The sequence below is a fragment of the Protomyctophum bolini genome, assembly GCF_963924005.1.
Source record: "Protomyctophum bolini genome assembly, chromosome: 5".
NCBI classification, from domain to species: Eukaryota; Metazoa; Chordata; class Actinopteri; order Myctophiformes; family Myctophidae; genus Protomyctophum; species Protomyctophum bolini.
Genome location: NC_137866.1, coordinates 13,925,246 through 13,944,472, shown reverse-complemented (window position 1 = coordinate 13,944,472; position 19,227 = coordinate 13,925,246). Strand labels below are relative to the sequence as shown.

The 19,227-nt window shown below is 38.2% G+C and overlaps 1 protein-coding gene across 3 annotated transcripts in view; it reads left to right on the top strand.

Annotated features, from left to right (window-relative positions):
• LOC308315817 (large neutral amino acids transporter small subunit 1-like) overlaps positions 1-12,333 on the top strand; it is a 19,402-nt gene extending 7,069 nt beyond the window's left edge. For all 3 annotated transcript variants that reach the window (XM_080763995.1, XM_080763994.1, XM_080763993.1), the window contains 9 exons: positions 1,220-1,345; positions 3,847-3,952; positions 4,082-4,126; positions 4,561-4,684; positions 4,857-4,960; positions 5,229-5,325; positions 6,208-6,357; positions 7,081-7,255; positions 7,535-12,333. In XM_080763995.1, the coding sequence (XP_080620121.1) occupies positions 1,220-1,345; positions 3,847-3,952; positions 4,082-4,126; positions 4,561-4,684; positions 4,857-4,960; positions 5,229-5,325; positions 6,208-6,357; positions 7,081-7,255; positions 7,535-7,611 (1,004 nt within the window). In that variant the 3' untranslated portion in view covers positions 7,612-12,333. The remainder of the gene's footprint in view (positions 1-1,219; positions 1,346-3,846; positions 3,953-4,081; positions 4,127-4,560; positions 4,685-4,856; positions 4,961-5,228; positions 5,326-6,207; positions 6,358-7,080; positions 7,256-7,534) is intronic.
• Positions 12,334-19,227: the final 6,894 nt, after the last annotated feature.

Genomic DNA, 19,227 nt, shown 5'->3' with positions numbered 1-19,227 from the left:
TTGTCAACATTCAATTTTTGCCATGGACATACAAAATGAGTAGACAATATATTACCAGTAACGTGTATATATAGATAGCCCTGAATGACCATAACAGATCTGTAACTCTGAGAGTGTTCAAATGGAACGAAATGGAACTTTACGGGTCCATTTGGTTCCATTTGAACACTCTCAGAGTTAAAGGGGGTCTTTGCAAATAAAACATTTGAGAACCACTAGTACTAGTGGACTCCTAATGTGCCATAGTGGCATAATACATAATTGCCATACTCATTCTGCAGAAAAGCTGGAGACTCTACATTCAGTAAGTGGGTGTTATGATAAATTAGAACATTGTAATGGTGTGTAAAAACAGAAAATCGAAAATGTCCCAGTGCCACGGAAAAGACCAAGTCTTTGACAGTTGCCACGGACACATATTATCTGTGATATGCGAAAATAATAATGCTATGCAATTAGGTGATTACCGGTATGTAATAATTGTGACAGCCCTATTTTGTCAGTCACGAGATGGTGTTTCCCACCCCCTCTCCCCCTCGAGTATGACATACTGTGAGAGCAAAATGGTCACCATAATGTGCATATACCACCAAGGTCCTCAAAAAACTACAATATGTTCAAAATTCCACCGCCCGCCTACTCACCAGAACCAGATCCAGGGACCACATCACACCCATCCTCCGCGACCTCCACTGGCTCCCAGTCAAGTCCAGAATTGAATTCAAAATACTCACCATCACCTACAAAACCCTCAACAACCAGGCCCCCCTCTACCTCTCTGAACTCATCAACCGCCATGTCCCCTCCCGCTCACACACACACACACACACACACACACACACACACACACACACACACACACACACACACACACACACACACACACACACACACACACACACACCCTTCTTGTTTGCCCCTCTTTTGATTTTATTTCTAGTTTTTAACCTTTTAAACCTTTTAATTTGTTTCCTAATAAATATGTCTGTACTTCTTTCTGTAAAGCGACTTTGGGTACCTAGAAAAGCGCTATATAAATCGTAGATATTATTAGTATTAGTAGTCTTGCTAAAGATGTATCATCATCATAACAAACAATAGCTGAAATGTGTTCTCTTCCATAAAATGTTGACAACAAACAATACAAGCTACACTTGATTTATATTCACTTAATCAATGACGATTCATTGACAACAATCCGTCTCCCTGCTTCTTCTAGCCTCCCTGACATTTGTCAACTGTATCAGCGTGAGAGCAGCCACCAAGGTCCAGGACCTGTTTACGGCTTCAAAGCTGGTAGCACTCGCTATCATCATCATGTTCGGCTTCATCCAGATCGGCACAGGTAAGTCCAATCTACCAGCTTTGAAAGTTGAACCGGTTCCAGTCTGCATTCAGGTCACCTTACTCTCTTCCTTTACTTCACTAAATTCCTAGTACCTGGCTGACATTCAATCCCAGGTCCTCTGCTGAAAGTTTTACCACTCCGCTGGAGAGAAATGTTGACCTTAAGGAAGTACCACATGAAAACCAGTAGATTTACAGTATGCTGTAAATGTTCATGTTGATCAGTCTCCTCCCGGTTCTGTTGTATAACTGTCTGAATAAGTGTGCTTATCAATAAACAGGAAAAAAAAACAGAAAACCAGTAGAGGTTAGACCTTTTCTCAGACATTTCTCAAGTGAAGAGCAGGTAGACCAAATACACACACAGTGTACACATACAGTCTTATTAGTTATATTTGTATTAATGTACTAATTTGGCCAAGGACCACCATCTGAAAATGTTTTGTGCCATGTTTTGGACCACCATATAAGAGTGATGTAATGAACAAAACACAGACACATGTGGTCCTCAACCTTTTGAATTGCAAGGACCACCCCCAGTTTCATAATGCAAATTTTAATCTCTGGGACCCCAAACTGGCACCAGACGTTGAGAAACCAGCGTGATAAGAAGACAGCGTGCTACATACAGTACATCTTTCACGCTTCCCTCGTCAGACCACACCCACCAGCCATTGTCCTCCACCGCTGCGTTGCCATGGAAACTGGGCATGGGGGGCTTGCCGGCTGTTGTGGTGCTGGGCTCCTTCAGGAATGATGCAGGGGGGATAACGCATGTAAATATGGCTCAGCCATAAAAAGGAGTCATTTCCATCTGAAAGAGACAGGAGTGGAACGAAGGCTTTAGGTCAGGGGTACCTCAACCTTTCTGAGCACTGGACCCCTTCGGTCTCAAAGGTTGAACTGAAGTCCTCCCTATATGACTTTTCTTTTGCTCAATATTGCATGTTTTGCAATTAAAAAAAGGTTCGCAACACATGTAGTGAACAACTCTCTCTTTAGACTTTAGACACTTTAGTCTCACATTTGTATAATAATAATAAGATAAGATTGCTTTATTTGTCATTCTTTCCAACTGCAGCAGCAGAAAAAAACGAAATTACGTTTCTCCTAGTTAAAAGAAAACACAGGCTCATACAATAATAAATAGCCTATATCAAGTGAAAGACAATACTCTGAATATAAATAAGTCCTAAAAAACTACAGGAATGATCATAAAAAAGATAAATGGAATAAGGAAAACATTTAAACATAGAGTTCATGTCATCAGTTCATGTCCTATCTGCCAGGGATACTAGAGTTCAGTAGTCTGATTGCCTGGGGAAAGAAACTGCTCCGCATCCTTTCCGTCCTGGCACTGATGCTCCTGTACCGTTTCCCAGATGGCATGAGGGAGATCAGACTGTGAGAGGGAGGGGTGGGTGGCATCCTCAATGATGCCAGTTGCTCTCCTCGTGCACCTCTGCTGGTATGCATGTATTCCAATTATAAGTCGCAACCACATTGTTATTAGTTTTTGAAGATATTTTTGGGGCTTTTTGTATTTATTGATAGTGGAAAGACAGGAAATGAGGGGAGAGAGAAGGGGAGCAGCAAATAAATAAATGCAGCAAAGTTGGTCAGGAACGGGACTCGAACTCGTCGGGCTGCATTAGGAGCCTAGGTGATCAGACCGCTAGGCCGGCCCGGGCCAACAACCTCATTAGTTAAGTGGACAGGATTTGACTGTGTAGAGCAGTGGTTCCCAAACTAGTGAATACAGCAGATGCTCACAAATGAGCCAATTTATGGAAGTTTTATTTTATTTCTTCATGAAATTACTGGGGGTAAAAATCATTTGATAAAATTTGCTTTTTTGGGAATGTTTTTTTGAAAATGTTTTGAAATAATAATAAAGAAAATAAACAGACCCACAAATTTGTCGGCGACCCACTGTTTGGGAAACAGTGGTGTACTGTAGAGTTCACCTCAATGAAACCTGTTCTACCACTGTAGATAGATAGTGGTGGTATTGGAACCAGGTTTGTAGTTTTTGTAGTGGTGTTTACATTTTTATTTAATGTTTTAAATGTCATCTCAAACGGACTTGATTAAGTTGCCAGTACATCACAAACAGATCCTCTATCCTGGAGGGGAGCTGTGTAGATACAGTATAGTGGGATTTTTGAAAATGCCACGTCTGTCAACATGCAAACAGACTTGCAAAAAATAATAATAAAAGGAATAATAGTTCTTATTAATTTATTCTATTGTTCTATCTATTCTTACTGGACTCATTCTGACTCGTCCTGTGTGTGTGTGTGTGTGTGTGTGTGTGTGTGTGTGTGTGTGTGTGTGTGTGTGTGTGTGTGTGTGTGTGTGTGTGTGTGTGTGTGTGTGTGTGTGTGTGTGTGTGTGTGTGTGTGTGTGTGTGTGTGTGTGTGTGTGTGTGTGTGTGTGTGTGTGTGTGTGTGTGTGTGTGTGTGTGTGGCACGTGTGCGTGTGTGTGTCCGCGTGCAGGTAATACGCCATACCTTACACCAGAGCTGGCTTTTGAAGGCACTAAAATGGGAGTTGGCAACATTGTCTTAGCTCTCTACAGTGGTCTGTTTGCTTTTGGAGGCTGGTAAGGCAGAATGACAGTCGGTAAAACAAATTCAAATCCATTTGTGTCCTTGTGAAACAGTAAACATGTTTTTCAACAATTGCTAAAGAATGCACACAATATATATTTTTGGTTTGTTTGTTTCTCCAGGAATTACCTGAATTACGTGACCGAGGAAATGATCAATCCAGAGAGGTGACTTAAATATGATGAAGGTTGTGTTGAGGATTGTACAGATTCTCCTGTAAATACTGTATAATGCTTATAATGACTTACGTTCACATCTTTATCTAAGCTTGCTTATCTGCTGAATGTATGGTGGTATGGAACAATAATAGAGCTGCATATTAAAGACAAGCATGCAACGCATACGCCCTCCAGTGTTCGGACTGCTTTGTCTAGAACCCACATATCATCAACCTATCTAACTCTTGGTGACATATCGAAGGTGATGGAACATGGCTATGGCATTGCATGAAAGATGCATTCACCTAAAACCCGATGCTGATGTCTTTTGTGAAAAGAAATCGCTGAGACTTTTAGCGACTCATATTTGAATGGATGTAAAATGATTAATCCAAAGTTGAGGGGTTTCCTTGAAAATGACCTGCAACCTTTTCCTTCACCAGGAACCTGCCCCTGTCCATCATCATCTCCATGCCGATAGTGACTGTGGTGTATGTTCTGACCAACTTGGCCTACTTCACCACCATCTCTCCAGAAGAGATGGTTGAGTCCGAGGCTGTCGCTGTGGTGAGTAATAAACAGTGGAGCCAGAGAAACACACACACACACACACACACACACACACACACACACACACACACACACACACACACACACACACACACACACACACATTTTCAATTTCAATTTCAACAAGCTTGACTAAATACGAGCTGACATTGTGTGTGTGTTGTGACAGAGCTTTGGAGAGTACCACCTGGGTGTCATGTCCTGGTTGATTCCTGTGTTCGTTGGCCTGTCCTGCTTTGGAGCTGTCAACGGGTCACTCTTCACTTCAGCACGGTGTGTGTGTGTGTGTGTGTGTGTGTGTGTGTGTGTGTGTGTGTGTGTGTCGCGTGCGTGCGTGCGTCTGCACATCCACTGTACTGTACTGTACTTCCTTTGAGTGTGTGTGAACAAAATTTGTTTTTGTTGAACAATGTCATCATGGCATTGCTCACCTGTTGAGCCACTTCAATTAAGATTGTCGATGGTATATTTTATCTTCACCTTTTTCCTGCTGACTGATGGACATTCATAATGAGCTGTCGTCCTCTTTCTCCTTCAACAGCCTGTTCTATGCTGGTGCTCGAGAGGGTCAGCTTCCTGCTGCTCTGGGATTGGTCCATACTGACATGTTTACTCCTGTTCCCTCTCTGATCTTCACAGTGAGTAGCCAGTGGTGGAAGAAGTACTCACGTTTTACTTAAGTATCAATACTGCAATGTAGAAATACAAAAGTATATACTATGTACTATGAGTGTGGTTGAGAGAGTAATGTCAAGTATACTGTGAGTTAGTCAATGACAATGGGCTGCAGTGTTGTTTTTGGCAGCAAATTTCTATTTTAGTCTAGTCATAGTCTTTGGACTGAAACTTCATTTAGTTTTAGTCACATTTTAGTCACCTGGAATGTCTTAGTGTTAGTCTAGTTTTAGTCGACTAAATGTCATAAGATTTTTGTCGACTAAATCTATAGTTGATTTAGTCGACTAAAATGTATTTTGGCGGGTCTTGATGCCGTCTTAATGAGTGTTTTTACACTTGCTGAAAATAGCCAATCTGCTATTTTCAGCATGCAACCAAGTGTAAAATGACTTATACTGGATCTCTTGTCCACTAGTCCTTTCCTAACATTTTAGTCTAGTTTTTATTTGTTAACGAAATTGTCAGTATATTTAGTCTTAGTTTTAGTCATCGTAGCTTAGTTTTCATTTAGTTTCCATTTGTTTTTGTCAGTGAAAATAGGTAGTCGACGAACATTTTTCGTCTTAGTTTTAGTCGACGAAAACAACACTGATGGGCTGAACATGCCACACGCCGATAAGGTCCTTTTAAAGGTCCCATTATATAAACGTTTTCTTTTTAAATATAGTTCCTAATGAAGACCGCTTGATTTGGCAGAGTTATACAAAACGATGTCTCGTGTGCTAATAATACATTGCACAGGCCTAACGTTAGCTTTCCTTTATGTCAGAGTTATACAAAACGATGTCTCGTGTGCTAATAATACATTGCACAGGCCTAACGTTAGCTTTCCTTTCTGTCAGTGTTGCCTGTCCATGCTGTACGCCATCTCTAACGACATCTTCTCAGTCATCAACCTGTTCAGCTTCTTCACCTGGATGTGTGTGGGCATGGCCATCGCTGGCATGCTCTGGCTCCGCTGGACCAAGCCCGACCTCCACAGGCCCATTAAGGTAGGAGAACTTTGATCAAATCAATGATACACATACGTCAGTATGTGCACTGGTGAATTCTTACTTCTGTTGACTGAGATTCTGGAGGAAAACACACATTTCACCCCTTTTCCTTATGAGTCATCACCAGTCACTGACAATGTGGAGATAGGGTTCCAGTCAGCTCCATCTGACTGCGTCATTCTAGTCAATGGGAGACAAACCACCCGTGGGCCGTGGCAATTTGAGGATCCAATGGTGTTGGGAGGTTTAGTGGAGTTAGCGCTATTTAAATAATCTTCATTGGTTCAATATTTGTAAAACCCACACACACACACACACACACACAGACACACACACACACACACACACACACACACACACACACACACACACACACACACACACACACACAGACAGGCCAGGGTTAGGGTATTCAATTCAATAGCACTGGTTTATTATTTTAAAAAAGTGAAAAATGGTCGTAAGATAAATCAGCAAATTCAAGTTGAACAATCTACAAATGCTTGTTCAAAGAGAAACGTTTTAAGGCTGTTCTTAAAAATGTCCACAGAGGGTGCAAATCTCAGAGCTAGTGGAAGAGCATTACTATTATGTAGTATCACATCACCCTTCATTCCTGTCTAAATGAAGGACCCCTCCCAAACAAAAAAACAAAGACTGAAAGAAATCTATTGTTTAAGACTTATTATTTGACATAACTTGTTTCTCCAATTCCTCCAGATCTGGCTGTTCATCCCCGTGACTTTCGTGTTGGGCTGTGTGTTCATGATCGTGGTGTCCTTCTGGGCAGCTCCCTTTGAATGCCTGGTGGGCAGTGGCATCATTCTCACAGGCATCCCGGCCTACCTGCTGGGATACAAGTGGAAGAAACCCCACGTTGTCCAGAAGATGCTGGGTGAGTAGCAGAGCTTGTTTTCATAGAGCCTTTTGTCTATTTATTTGGCACAGTCCAGGCTGGGGATGGGTTCTTGTGGAATTCATGGAAAGGTATTAGTGCAGTAACAAAACGTTTGAGTATTGATGCAATTGGAATGTTTGTACTGGTGGCGATGGAATTGAATCAAGGTGTTCCACACGATGTTTTCATAGCTCAGACCTTATTAGATTTTTAGCCTGGGGTGAGCTGGCTGGAAAACAACAGGAGTGGCTCACACGATGGCTTGTCTCTCCTCAGAAATCTTCACCATGTTCTGTCAGAAGATCTTCATGTCCGTGCCAGAGGAGAAGGAGCAACATGAGGCCGCAGACTAAACTGCAGACAGATTCCTAAGTAGCACTTTACATTACAATGGTCTTATTTCAGTTTCTCAGTTAGCCTGTGTATTTACCTTTGGTCAAGGGTCGAGTTTTGAGGGAGAGAGGCACTGTGTAAGTACTCTGTAATATAATTGTTATAATAGTTTGGGCAGTATGCAACAGGTGGTACTTTTACTTATAACATCATTAAAAAACATCATCATTATATACTTAAATTGCATTTCCTCTGATTAGTATACATAAATTATACAATGCACTGGAATTAGGCCATTGTAAATTAAGGTGTAACTCAATGTTTTCAGTGGAACATACTGTAGGTTACATGTGTACATTCATTCACTGTTGCTTTCCAGTATGTCTTCACCACTCTTGGTAAAACAGCATTTATGAATGTACTCCCGTGTACACAGTGTTTAGGTCTCACACTGGCAATTACTAATTGCCAGTAATGGCTAATTACTAATTTACTAATGATACTACTAGTCATCTTTTTGACATTTGATTTTAATACAATTAACTGCTTTTGTCATATCTTGTTTTATATCGAAACATATCTTTTTTATGTTAGTTATTGTAAGAGAATCATATAGAAATGTTACGGTATGAGGGCTGCAAACAAGGTACTGTAAGATAATCATATAGAAATGGTACTGTTGCAGCCTGAGTTAGGTCAGTGGCTAGCCGCAATTTGCAACTCTAGATTTTTTTTACAATGGGCTGAATCTAGAGTTGCAATACCCTCCATTCACTTCCTATTCATGTTTTTTGGTTTGTGATCTCCTGGTCTTAAATTACGTTAAACTCACCAACATTGCAGCTGCAGTCCAAGCTTGAATTATCCTCTTTCAATCAGCTGAGCTTGTTTTTCATAAAACTCCCCCGTAGAGATGTTATGAGCTACTTTCTGTCCAAAATATTCCAAGAGTGACAATATCGAGCCGCCATTTTGATTTTTGCAACGTGCCGTAAAACAAGACGTGAGGGGGAGCGCTTGTTTAATAGAATCTTACATGCGCAGGTAAGACACCCAAAGAAGAGGCCGACACCCTAGGGAGGGAGGGACGCTATTTAAGACCAGGAGATCACAAACCAAAAAACATGAATAGGAAGTGAATGGAGGGTATTGCAACTCTAGATTCAGCCCATTGTAAAAAAATCTAGAGTTGTAAATTGCGGCCAATTGCGTCAGTGGCCTAAGTGTCAGCTGTCTACAAGAAGCTGCTAGAGACACAACAGGCATTTTATTTTTTATAATAAAAGCTACAAAGCTACCAAAGTAGCTGTAGATTAGTATTGTTAACATTTTATAATAAAAGCTACGAAGCTACCAAACTAGCTGTAGTTTAGTATTGTTAACATTTTAAAAACAACAATAGCTGAGGGATGATGGGTGTATTCAAAAAAGAAAAAAAGGAATTGCCTTTTTCCTACAGTGAAGGAAGTGTGGATATTACTTGATACAAATTATTGAAACATTGACATTTTACATTTCCTCTTATTCACAAGTAGAGAAAATCCAGTGTAGCAGCAAAATAAAGAATACCTTTTACTGTACACTAATGTTATTATTAGGGTTTCTCTAGCACATAGATTAGCTGACAACCCCAGCTCTTAATTTTCAAAAGCGTTCCACCCACAGTTTGTAACAGTCACAAAGAAAACTCATTTTCAAACTTAACTTTTTTGTTTTGCATAAGTTGTTATATATTAATGTGAAATTATGATTATAATCTTTGGTGTTTTGCCAATTATTTGAGGGCCCGCTTGCAAAACCATCGCGGCCCACCAGTGGTTGAGAATCACTATCTTAACACATTTAGTACAGGAAGTGCATCAAAAAAGAAGCTCCGTGGTGCCAGAGTAGTCTGATCGCTTTTACTCTGAAAGCCATGAACCGGAAACACTTTCTTAAAAAAGTTGACGAAGTGACCTCACAATCCCCGATCATCTTAATATATTTATATACGCTCCAAAAAGCGTTCATATTTTGCGGGAGAGACGGATGAGGAGCAGAAATGAAGCGCCAGCATATCGATCCTTTCAACACCACGGAGAGCGCCCTGGATGAGGAGATACGAGTCATTCTTTCCGCCGCGCTAACATGGGAGTCAATGACAAGTTAATAGTTGCACAGAGCGTTAGCATACGGCAAGCGAAAAGCGAAATGCCAAAAAAAATTAGGAATAATTCTGAATATTCTTATCTCGCGCCGTGTCGTTTGGACGTCGCTAGGACGTCCACAGACGTTGATGGCACCTCTCGGTTCGAATCCCTATGACGTTTCCAGACGTGATATGTACAGAATGTGTTTGGATACCACTGGTGTTTTCGCGAAGCAGTCGGTTCTACACTAGACAGGGCAGCGCACCCCCCACCCCTCCGCCTCCCTGCTCTTCTGCCCAGTCAACACACACAAAAAATAGAGATAGATTTTTGCAATTTTAATGAAATTAGAGACGGGGAGGCGGAGGAGTGGGGCGTGCGCTGCCCGGTCTATTGTAGAAACGACTGCTTTGCTGTGTTTTCCCCATTTGGTTCCATAGGTTATTCATGAATGTGAAAATGAGAATATGTAAAAAGAACAAAAACATTCTTTGTATTTGTTGTCATGAAACTTTGCCAGCGGTGTCCCAAATTTGTGCCAATTTGATATAAGATGTCTGTGTTCTGGTGTGCTGCCTTATGATTTATACTGTGAAGTCAGCCTTTTTGCTTGCAGCTTTCAATTGTTCATTTGTATGCAATCACTTTGAAACCAAACCACTCATACATGTTGTTTTAAAATGTATGTTAGATAGATATCATACCACACCACAGATTAATACCAGCAAATGTTAGGTTCATATTTTGTTCCCAAACATTGCTACCATGCTGTTAGCTTTGTATCGTATTTCATGCACAATGAATGTTGTAATTTTAGTGATGTCCTTACCATGCCCCTTTAAGACATCTTTACTTTGAAAATGAATATCTAAAGATTCTTCATAACGTCTCTAGGTTCTATTTCAGTGACAGTGAAGTTAAGCTATTAGTCAGATCATGGTGAAATGAAGAAGGGTGGGAGGACATTTGCATTGAGCACAAAATAGAGAACTGTCTACTGAGTGGTTCTCAACCAGTGGTCCGGGGACCACCAGTGGTCCTTGAGGGGGTTCCAGGTGGTCCCCAGTTAAATGATGGAGAGTTGGTAAACAAATGGACCCTAATCGATCTTTAACTCTTGAGTGAGTAAAATGAAACCAAATGAACCCGTACATTATTACATTATTGTTAATGGTGGTCTGTGGATCAAATGCCAAATAAATAATGGGCCTTGATATGAAAAAGGTTGAAAACCACTGGTCTAGTCTGATCACTGCTAGAGGTCACACAGTAATCTTTTGTATTGAAGATGATCCCATGGGGAAATCTTAGATCACATCAAATAAGAACTGTGTCCCAAAAATGTGCCCAGTGATTTTTGTCATATATATATGAAGCATCAACTGATGGTGAAAAGGTACAAATAAGTACTAAGTATTAAGCGTGACACAATTTTAAAATTATCTCCAAACACAGTTATCAAATGTACCGTAACTCAATATTATAAATAAACAATACATACCTGACAGAATCACGGGGCTGATTTGTTTATTTTTGGAACACAGTTCTTACATGATGCAATCTCAGATTTCCCTATGGGATTTTCAATAGAAAAAATACTTCTGTAACCCTGTAACATCAGGACTTCAGTACTCTAGTATAGGGTAATCTTATCATGAATTATCTGGAATACATTTTCCTTCCTTCCTTTCCTTCCAGCTGTACCCGACAGCAACCTCTCCTTAGAGCATAAATGGTCACACAACAGTGACATCTATCCAATGATTAGATAGATTTATAGATATTTTCATTTATAATGCATAGATAGCATCATTATACATAGTTTATTAAGTATATTAGCAAATCTGGAAGGAAAATGCGTTCAACCTTTTTCACCTTTTTAAATAAGGTAAAATACAGAGCCAATTGTTTGAGAGCACAATACATTACCCTTTCAGAAAGTTTGTAGAATGCAATATTTTACTGCTTACTGTCATTAAAAAGCGACAATAAATAAAATAAAAAACTTGAGGAGCATATTTTGTGGCACAAGTAAGTAGGTCTCCAGTGTCTTCAAATGCAAATACAAAGTTTAACCACATGAACATCTAGCAAAATATACGAACATTTTGGTGAAAGTCTGCTATTTTCAAGAGATTTGACGTAGAAGGAAAAAAGGAAAGGGACCAAGTACAGACCCTGTACAGACCCAAACCCTCGATGTTTGGGTCCGGAGACCTTTCGTCAGGGTCATCTGAAGATAACCTGGTGAAGGTCTTTGGATGAAAACGTTGTGATTGGAGTTAAACTTTGCATTTGAAGGCAGTGTGTGTATATACCTGTCGATGGGCTCTCGGCTGTTCTCCAATGCACCTGTCACTCTGTAGTCTGTAGGTACATGAGGTTTGCTCGTTTACAATGATGTGATGCACAATTTATTTCAGGAGTGTACAAAGTAGCCTATTGCTGTATGTAAGAATCAGTGATGCCTTTAATTGTAATTATCTGTTACTGGAATGTGATAAAAAGATGATAATAAGAAGAAGAAAACGTAATTTTTTATTTTTTATTGGAGAATTGTATGTACCTCTGTCAACAATTGTAACTATTCTGTTAGTGACCCTGACAGGTACATTTACTGTACGATTAAACTATTTTGTTTAGAGTTTCACTCTGCTTCTTTATTCTGCCATTGAGCCCCATTGTAAATGTCTCAAATACCCTCGTTTTTCATCATTTTGGACCATGGGCTATAGCCCATATCGTACGGCATACTATAGCACGCCGTTTTTCATCATTTATGAGGATTTGAAAAAAATGAAAAATGAAAAAAACGATGGGTTATAGCCCATGTTTTTTGAAATTTTGAAAAAAAAAGTTATCCTTGTTTCTCATCATTTTGGACCATGGGCTATAGCCCATATCGTACGTCATACTATAGCACGCCGTTTTTCGTCATTCAGAAAAAAACGATGGGTTATAGCCCATGTTTTTTGATTTTTTGAAGAAAATTTGAATCCTCGTTTTTCATCATTTTTGACCATCCCACTAAAAATAGACGTGGGTTTAGACGTGTTTTAGACGTCTATTTTTTGAAATTTAGAACAAAAAAATTACCCTCGTTTTTCATCATTTTGGACCATGGGCTATAGCCCATATCGTACGGCATACTATAGCACGCCGTTTTTCATCATTTATGAGGATTTGAAAAAAAAAAAAAAAAAAAAAAACGATGGGTTATAGCCCATGTTTTTTGAAATTTTGAAAAAAAAAGTTATTCTTGTTTCTCATCATTTTGGACCATGGGCTATAGCCCATATCGTACGTCATACTATAGCACGCCGTTTTTCGTCATTCAGAAAAAAACGATGGGTTATAGCCCATGTTTTTTGATTTTTTGAAGAAAATTTGAATCCTCGTTTTTCATCATTTTTGACCATCCCACTAAAAATAGACGTGGGTTTAGACGTGTTTTAGACGTCTATTTTTTGAAATTTAGAAAAAAAAATTACCCTCGTTTTTCATCATTTTGGACCATGGGCTATAGCCCATATCGTACGGCATACTATAGCACGCCGTTTTTCATCATTTATGAGGATTTGAAAAAAATAAAAAATAAAAAAAACGAAAATGAAAAAAAAACGATGGGTTATAGCCCATGTTTTTTGAAATTTTGAAAAAAAAAGTTATCCTTGTTTCTCATCATTTTGGACCATGGGCTATAGCCCATATCGTACGTCATACTATAGCACGCCGTTTTTCGTCATTTTTGAGGATTTTTAAAAAATGAAAAAATAAAAAAAACGATGCCCATGTTTTTTTTAATTTAGAAAAAATAATTACCCTCGTTTTTCATCATTTTGGACCATGGGCTATAGCCCATATCGTACGGCATGCAATAGCACGCCGTTTTTCATCATTTTTGAGGATTTGAAAAAAAATAAAAAAACGATGGGTTATAGCCTTTTTTTTTTTTGAAGAAGAAGAAAATTTGAATCCTTGTTTTTTCATCATTTTTGACCATCCCACTGAGCAATAGCCGGCTATTAGACGTGTGTCTAAAAATGGGATAAAAAACGTCATTTTTTTTTTCTTTCTAAAAGTCTAAAAATAGACGTCTAAAACACGTCTAATAGACGTGTTTTAGACGTCTGTTTTTAGACTTTTAGAAAAAAAAATTACCCTCGTTTTTCATCATTTTGGACCATGGGCTATAGCCCATATCGTACGGCATACTATAGCGCGCCGTTTTTCATCATTTTTGAGGATTTGAAAAAAATGACGAAATGACAAAAACGATGGGTTATAGCCCATGTTTTTTGAAATTTTGAAAAAAAAAGTTAGCCTCGTTTCTCATCATTTTGGACCGTGGGCTATAGCCCATATTGTACGGCATACTATAGCGCGCAGTTTTTCATCATTTTTGAGGATTTGAAAAAAATGTCGAAATGACAAAAACGATGGGTTATAGCCCATGTTTTTTGAAATTTTGAAAAAAAAAGTTATCCTTGTTTCTCATCATTTTGGACCATGGGCTATAGCCACTAAAAATAGACGTGGGTTTAGACGTGTTTTAGACGTCTATTTTTTGAAATTTAGAAAAAAAAATTACCCTCGTTTTTCATCATTTTGGACCATGGGCTATAGCCCATATCGTACGGCATACTATAGCACGCCGTTTTTCATCATTTATGAATATTTAAAAAATAAAAAAAACGAAAATGAAAAAAAAACGATGGGTTATAGCCCATGTTTTTTGAAATTTTGAAAAAAAAAGTTATCCTTGTTTCTCATCATTTTGGACCATGGGCTATAGCCCATATCGTACGTCATACTATAGCACGCCGTTTTTCGTCATTTTTGAGGATTTTTAAAAAATGAAAAAATAAAAAAAACGATGGGTTATAGCCCATGTTTTTTTTAATTTAGAAAAAAAATTTACCCTCGTTTTTCATCATTTTGGACCATGGGCTATAGCCCATATCGTACGGCATGCAATAGCACGCCGTTTTTCATCATTTTTGAGGATTTGAAAAAAAATAAAAAAACGATGGGTTATAGCCTTTTTTTTTTTTTTTTGAAGAAAATTTGAATCCTTGTTTTTTCATCATTTTTGACCATCCCACTGAGCAATAGCCGGCTATTAGACGTGTGTCTAAAAATGGGATAAAAAACGTCATTTTTTTTTTCTTTCTAAAAGTCTAAAAATAGACGTCTAAAACACGTCTAAAAATAGACGTGTTTTAGACGTCTGTTTTTAGACTTTTAGAAAAAAAAATTACCCTCGTTTTTCATCATTTTGGACCATGGGCTATAGCCCATATCGTACGGCATACTATAGCGCGCCGTTTTTCATCATTTTTGAGGATTTGAAAAAAATGACGAAATGACAAAAACGATGGGTTATAGCCCATGTTTTTTGAAATTTTGAAAAAAAAAGTTAGCCTCGTTTCTCATCATTTTGGACCGTGGGCTAAAGCCCATATCGTACGGCATACTATAGCGCGCCGTTTTTCATCATTTTTGAGGATTTGAAAAAAATGACGAAATGACAAAAACGATGGGTTATAGCCCATGTTTTTTGAAATTTTGAAAAAAAAAGTTAGCCTCGTTTCTCATCATTTTGGACCGTGGGCTATAGCCCATATCGTACGGCATACTATAGCGCGCCGTTTTTCACCATTTTTGAGGATTTGAAAAAAATGACGAAATGACAAAAACGATGGGTTATAGCCCATGTTTTTTGAAATTTTGAAAAAAAAAGTTAGCCTCGTTTCTCATCATTTTGGACCGTGGGCTATAGCCCATATCGTACGGCATACTATAGCGCGCCGTTTTTCACCATTTTTGAGGATTTGAAAAAAATGACAAAATGACAAAAACGATGGGTTATAGCCCATGTTTTTTGAAATTTTGAAAAAAAAAGTTATCCTTGTTTCTCATCATTTTGGACCATGGGCTATAGCCCATATTGTACGGCATACTATAGCGCGCAGTTTTTCATCATTTTTGAGGATTTGAAAAAAATGTCGAAATGACAAAAACGATGGGTTATAGCCCATGTTTTTTGAAATTTTGAAAAAAAAAGTTAGCCTCGTTTCTCATCATTTTGGACCGTGGGCTATAGCCCATATTGTACGGCATACTATAGCGCGCAGTTTTTCATCATTTTTGAGGATTTGAAAAAAATGTCGAAATGACAAAAACGATGGGTTATAGCCCATGTTTTTTGAAATTTTGAAAAAAAAAGTTAGCCTCGTTTCTCATCATTTTGGACCATGGGCTATAGCCCATATCGTACGGCCTACTATAGCGCGCCGTTTTTCGTCATTTTTGAGGATTTTAAAAAAATGAAAAAATAAAAAAAACGATGGGTTATAGCCCATGTTTTTTTTAATTTAGAAAAAAAAATTACCCTCGTTTTTCATCATTTTGGACCATGGGCTATAGCCCATATCGTACGGCATGCAATAGCACGCCGTTTTTCATCATTTTTGAGGATTTGAAAAAAAATAAAAAAACGATGGGTTATAGCCTTCTTTTTTTTTTTTGAAGAAGAAAATTTGAATCCTTGTTTTTTCATCATTTTTGACCATCCCACTGAGCAATAGCCGGCTATTAGACGTGTGTCTAAAAATGGGATAAAAAACGTCAATTTTTTTTTCTTTCTAAAAGTCTAAAAATAGACGTCTAAAACACGTCTAAAAATAGACGTGTTTTAGACGTCTGTTTTTAGACTTTTAGAAAAAAAAATTACCCTCGTTTTTCATCATTTTGGACCATGGGCTATAGCCCATATCGTACGGCATACTATAGCGCGCCGTTTTTCATCATTTTTGAGGATTTGAAAAAAATGACGAAATGACAAAAACGATGGGTTATAGCCCATGTTTTTTGAAATTTTGAAAAAAAAAGTTAGCCTCGTTTCTCATCATTTTGGACCGTGGGCTATAGCCCATATTGTACGGCATACTATAGCGCGCAGTTTTTCATCATTTTTGAGGATTTGAAAAAAATGTCGAAATGACAAAAACGATGGGTTATAGCCCATGTTTTTTGAAATTTTGAAAAAAAAAGTTAGCCTCGTTTCTCATCATTTTGGACCATGGGCTATAGCCCATATCGTACGGCCTACTATAGCGCGCCGTTTTTCATCATTTTTGAAGATTTGAAAAAAATTACGAAATGACAAAAACAATGGGTTATAGCCCATGTTTTTTGAAATTTTGAAAAAAAAAGTTAGCCTCGTTTCTCATCATTTTGGACCGTGGGCTATAGCCCATATCGTACGGCATACTATAGCGCGCCGTTTTTCATCATTTTTGAGGATTTGAAAAAAATGACGAAATGACAAAAACGATGGGTTATAGCCCATGTTTTTTGAAATTTTGAAAAAAAAAGTTAGCCTCGTTTCTCATCATTTTGGACCATGGGCTATAGCCCATATCGTACGGCATACTATAGCGCGCCGTTTTTCATCATTTTTGAAGATTTGAAAAAAATGACGAAATGACGAAAACAATGGGTTATAGCCCATGTTTTTTGAAATTTTGAAAAAAAAAGTTAGCCTCGTTTCTCATCATTTTGGACCGTGGGCTATAGCCCATATCGTACGGCATACTATAGCGCGCCGTTTTTCATCATTTTTGAGGATTTGAAAAAAATGACAAAATGACAAAAACGATGGGTTATAGCCCATGTTTTTTGAAATTTTGAAAAAAAAAGTTAGCCTCGTTTCTCATCATTTTGGACCGTGGGCTATAGCCCATATTGTACGGCATACTATAGCGCGCAGTTTTTCATCATTTTTGAGGATTTGAAAAAAATGTCGAAATGACAAAAACGATGGGTTATAGCCCATGTTTTTTGAAATTTTGAAAAAAAAAGTTAGCCTCGTTTCTCATCATTTTGGACCATGGGCTATAGCCCATATCGTACGGCCTACTATAGCGCGCCGTTTTTCATCATTTTTGAAGATTTGAAAAAAATTACGAAATGACAAAAACAATGGGTTATAGCCCATGTTTTTTGAAATTTTGAAAAAAAAAGTTAGCCTCGTTTCTCATCATTTTGGACCGTGGGCTATAGCCCATATCGTACGGCATACTATAGCGCGCCGTTTTTCATCATTTTTGAGGATTTGAAAAAAATGACGAAATGGCAAAAACGATGGGTTATAGCCCATGTTTTTTGAAATTTTGAAAAAAAAAGTTAGCCTCGTTTCTCATCATTTTGGACCATGGGCTATAGCCCATATCGTACGGCATACTATAGCGCGCCGTTTTTCATCATTTTTGAAGATTTGAAAAAAATGACGAAATGACGAAAACAATGGGTTATAGCCCATGTTTTTTGAAATTTTGAAAAAAAAAGTTAGCCTCGTTTCTCATCATTTTGGACCGTGGACTATAGCCCATATCGTACGGCATACTATAGCGCGCCGTTTTTCATCATTTTTGAGGATTTGAAAAAAATGACAAAATGACAAAAACGATGGGTTATAGCCCATGTTTTTTGAAATTTTGAAAAAAAAAGTTAGCCTCGTTTCTCATCATTTTGGACCGTGGGCTATAGCCCATATTGTACGGCATACTATAGCGCGCAGTTTTTCATCATTTTTGAGGATTTGAAAAAAATGTCGAAATGACAAAAACGATGGGTTATAGCCCATGTTTTTTGAAATTTTGAAAAAAAAAGTTAGCCTCGTTTCTCATCATTTTGGACCATGGGCTATAGCCCATATCGTACGGCCTACTATAGCGCGCCGTTTTTCATCATTTTTGAAGATTTGAAAAAAATTACGAAATGACAAAAACAATGGGTTATAGCCCATGTTTTTTGAAATTTTGAAAAAAAAAGTTAGCCTCGTTTCTCATCATTTTGGACCGTGGGCTATAGCCCATATCGTACGGCATACTATAGCGCGCCGTTTTTCATCATTTTTGAGGATTTGAAAAAAATGACGAAATGACAAAAACGATGGGTTATAGCCCATGTTTTTTGAAATTTTGAAAAAAAAAGTTAGCCTCGTTTCTCATCATTTTGGACCATGGGCTATAGCCCATATCGTACGGCATACTATAGCGCGCCGTTTTTCATCATTTTTGAAGATTTGAAAAAAATGACGAAATGACGAAAACAATGGGTTATAGCCCATGTTTTTTGAAATTTTGAAAAAAAAAGTTAGCCTCGTTTCTCATCATTTTGGACCGTGGGCTATAGCCCATATAGTACGGCATACTATAGCGCGCCGTTTTTCATCATTTTTGAGGATTTGAAAAAAATGACAAAATGACAAAAACGATGGGTTATAGCCCATGTTTTTTGAAATTTTGAAAAAAAAAGTTAGCCTCGTTTCTCATCATTTTGGACCGTGGGCTATAGCCCATATCGTACGGCATACTATAGCACGCCGTTTTTCATCATTTTTGAGGATTTGAATAAAATGACGAAATGACAAAAACGATGGGTTATTATAGCCCATGTTTTTTGAAATTTTGAAAAAAAAAGTTAGCCTCGTTTCTCATC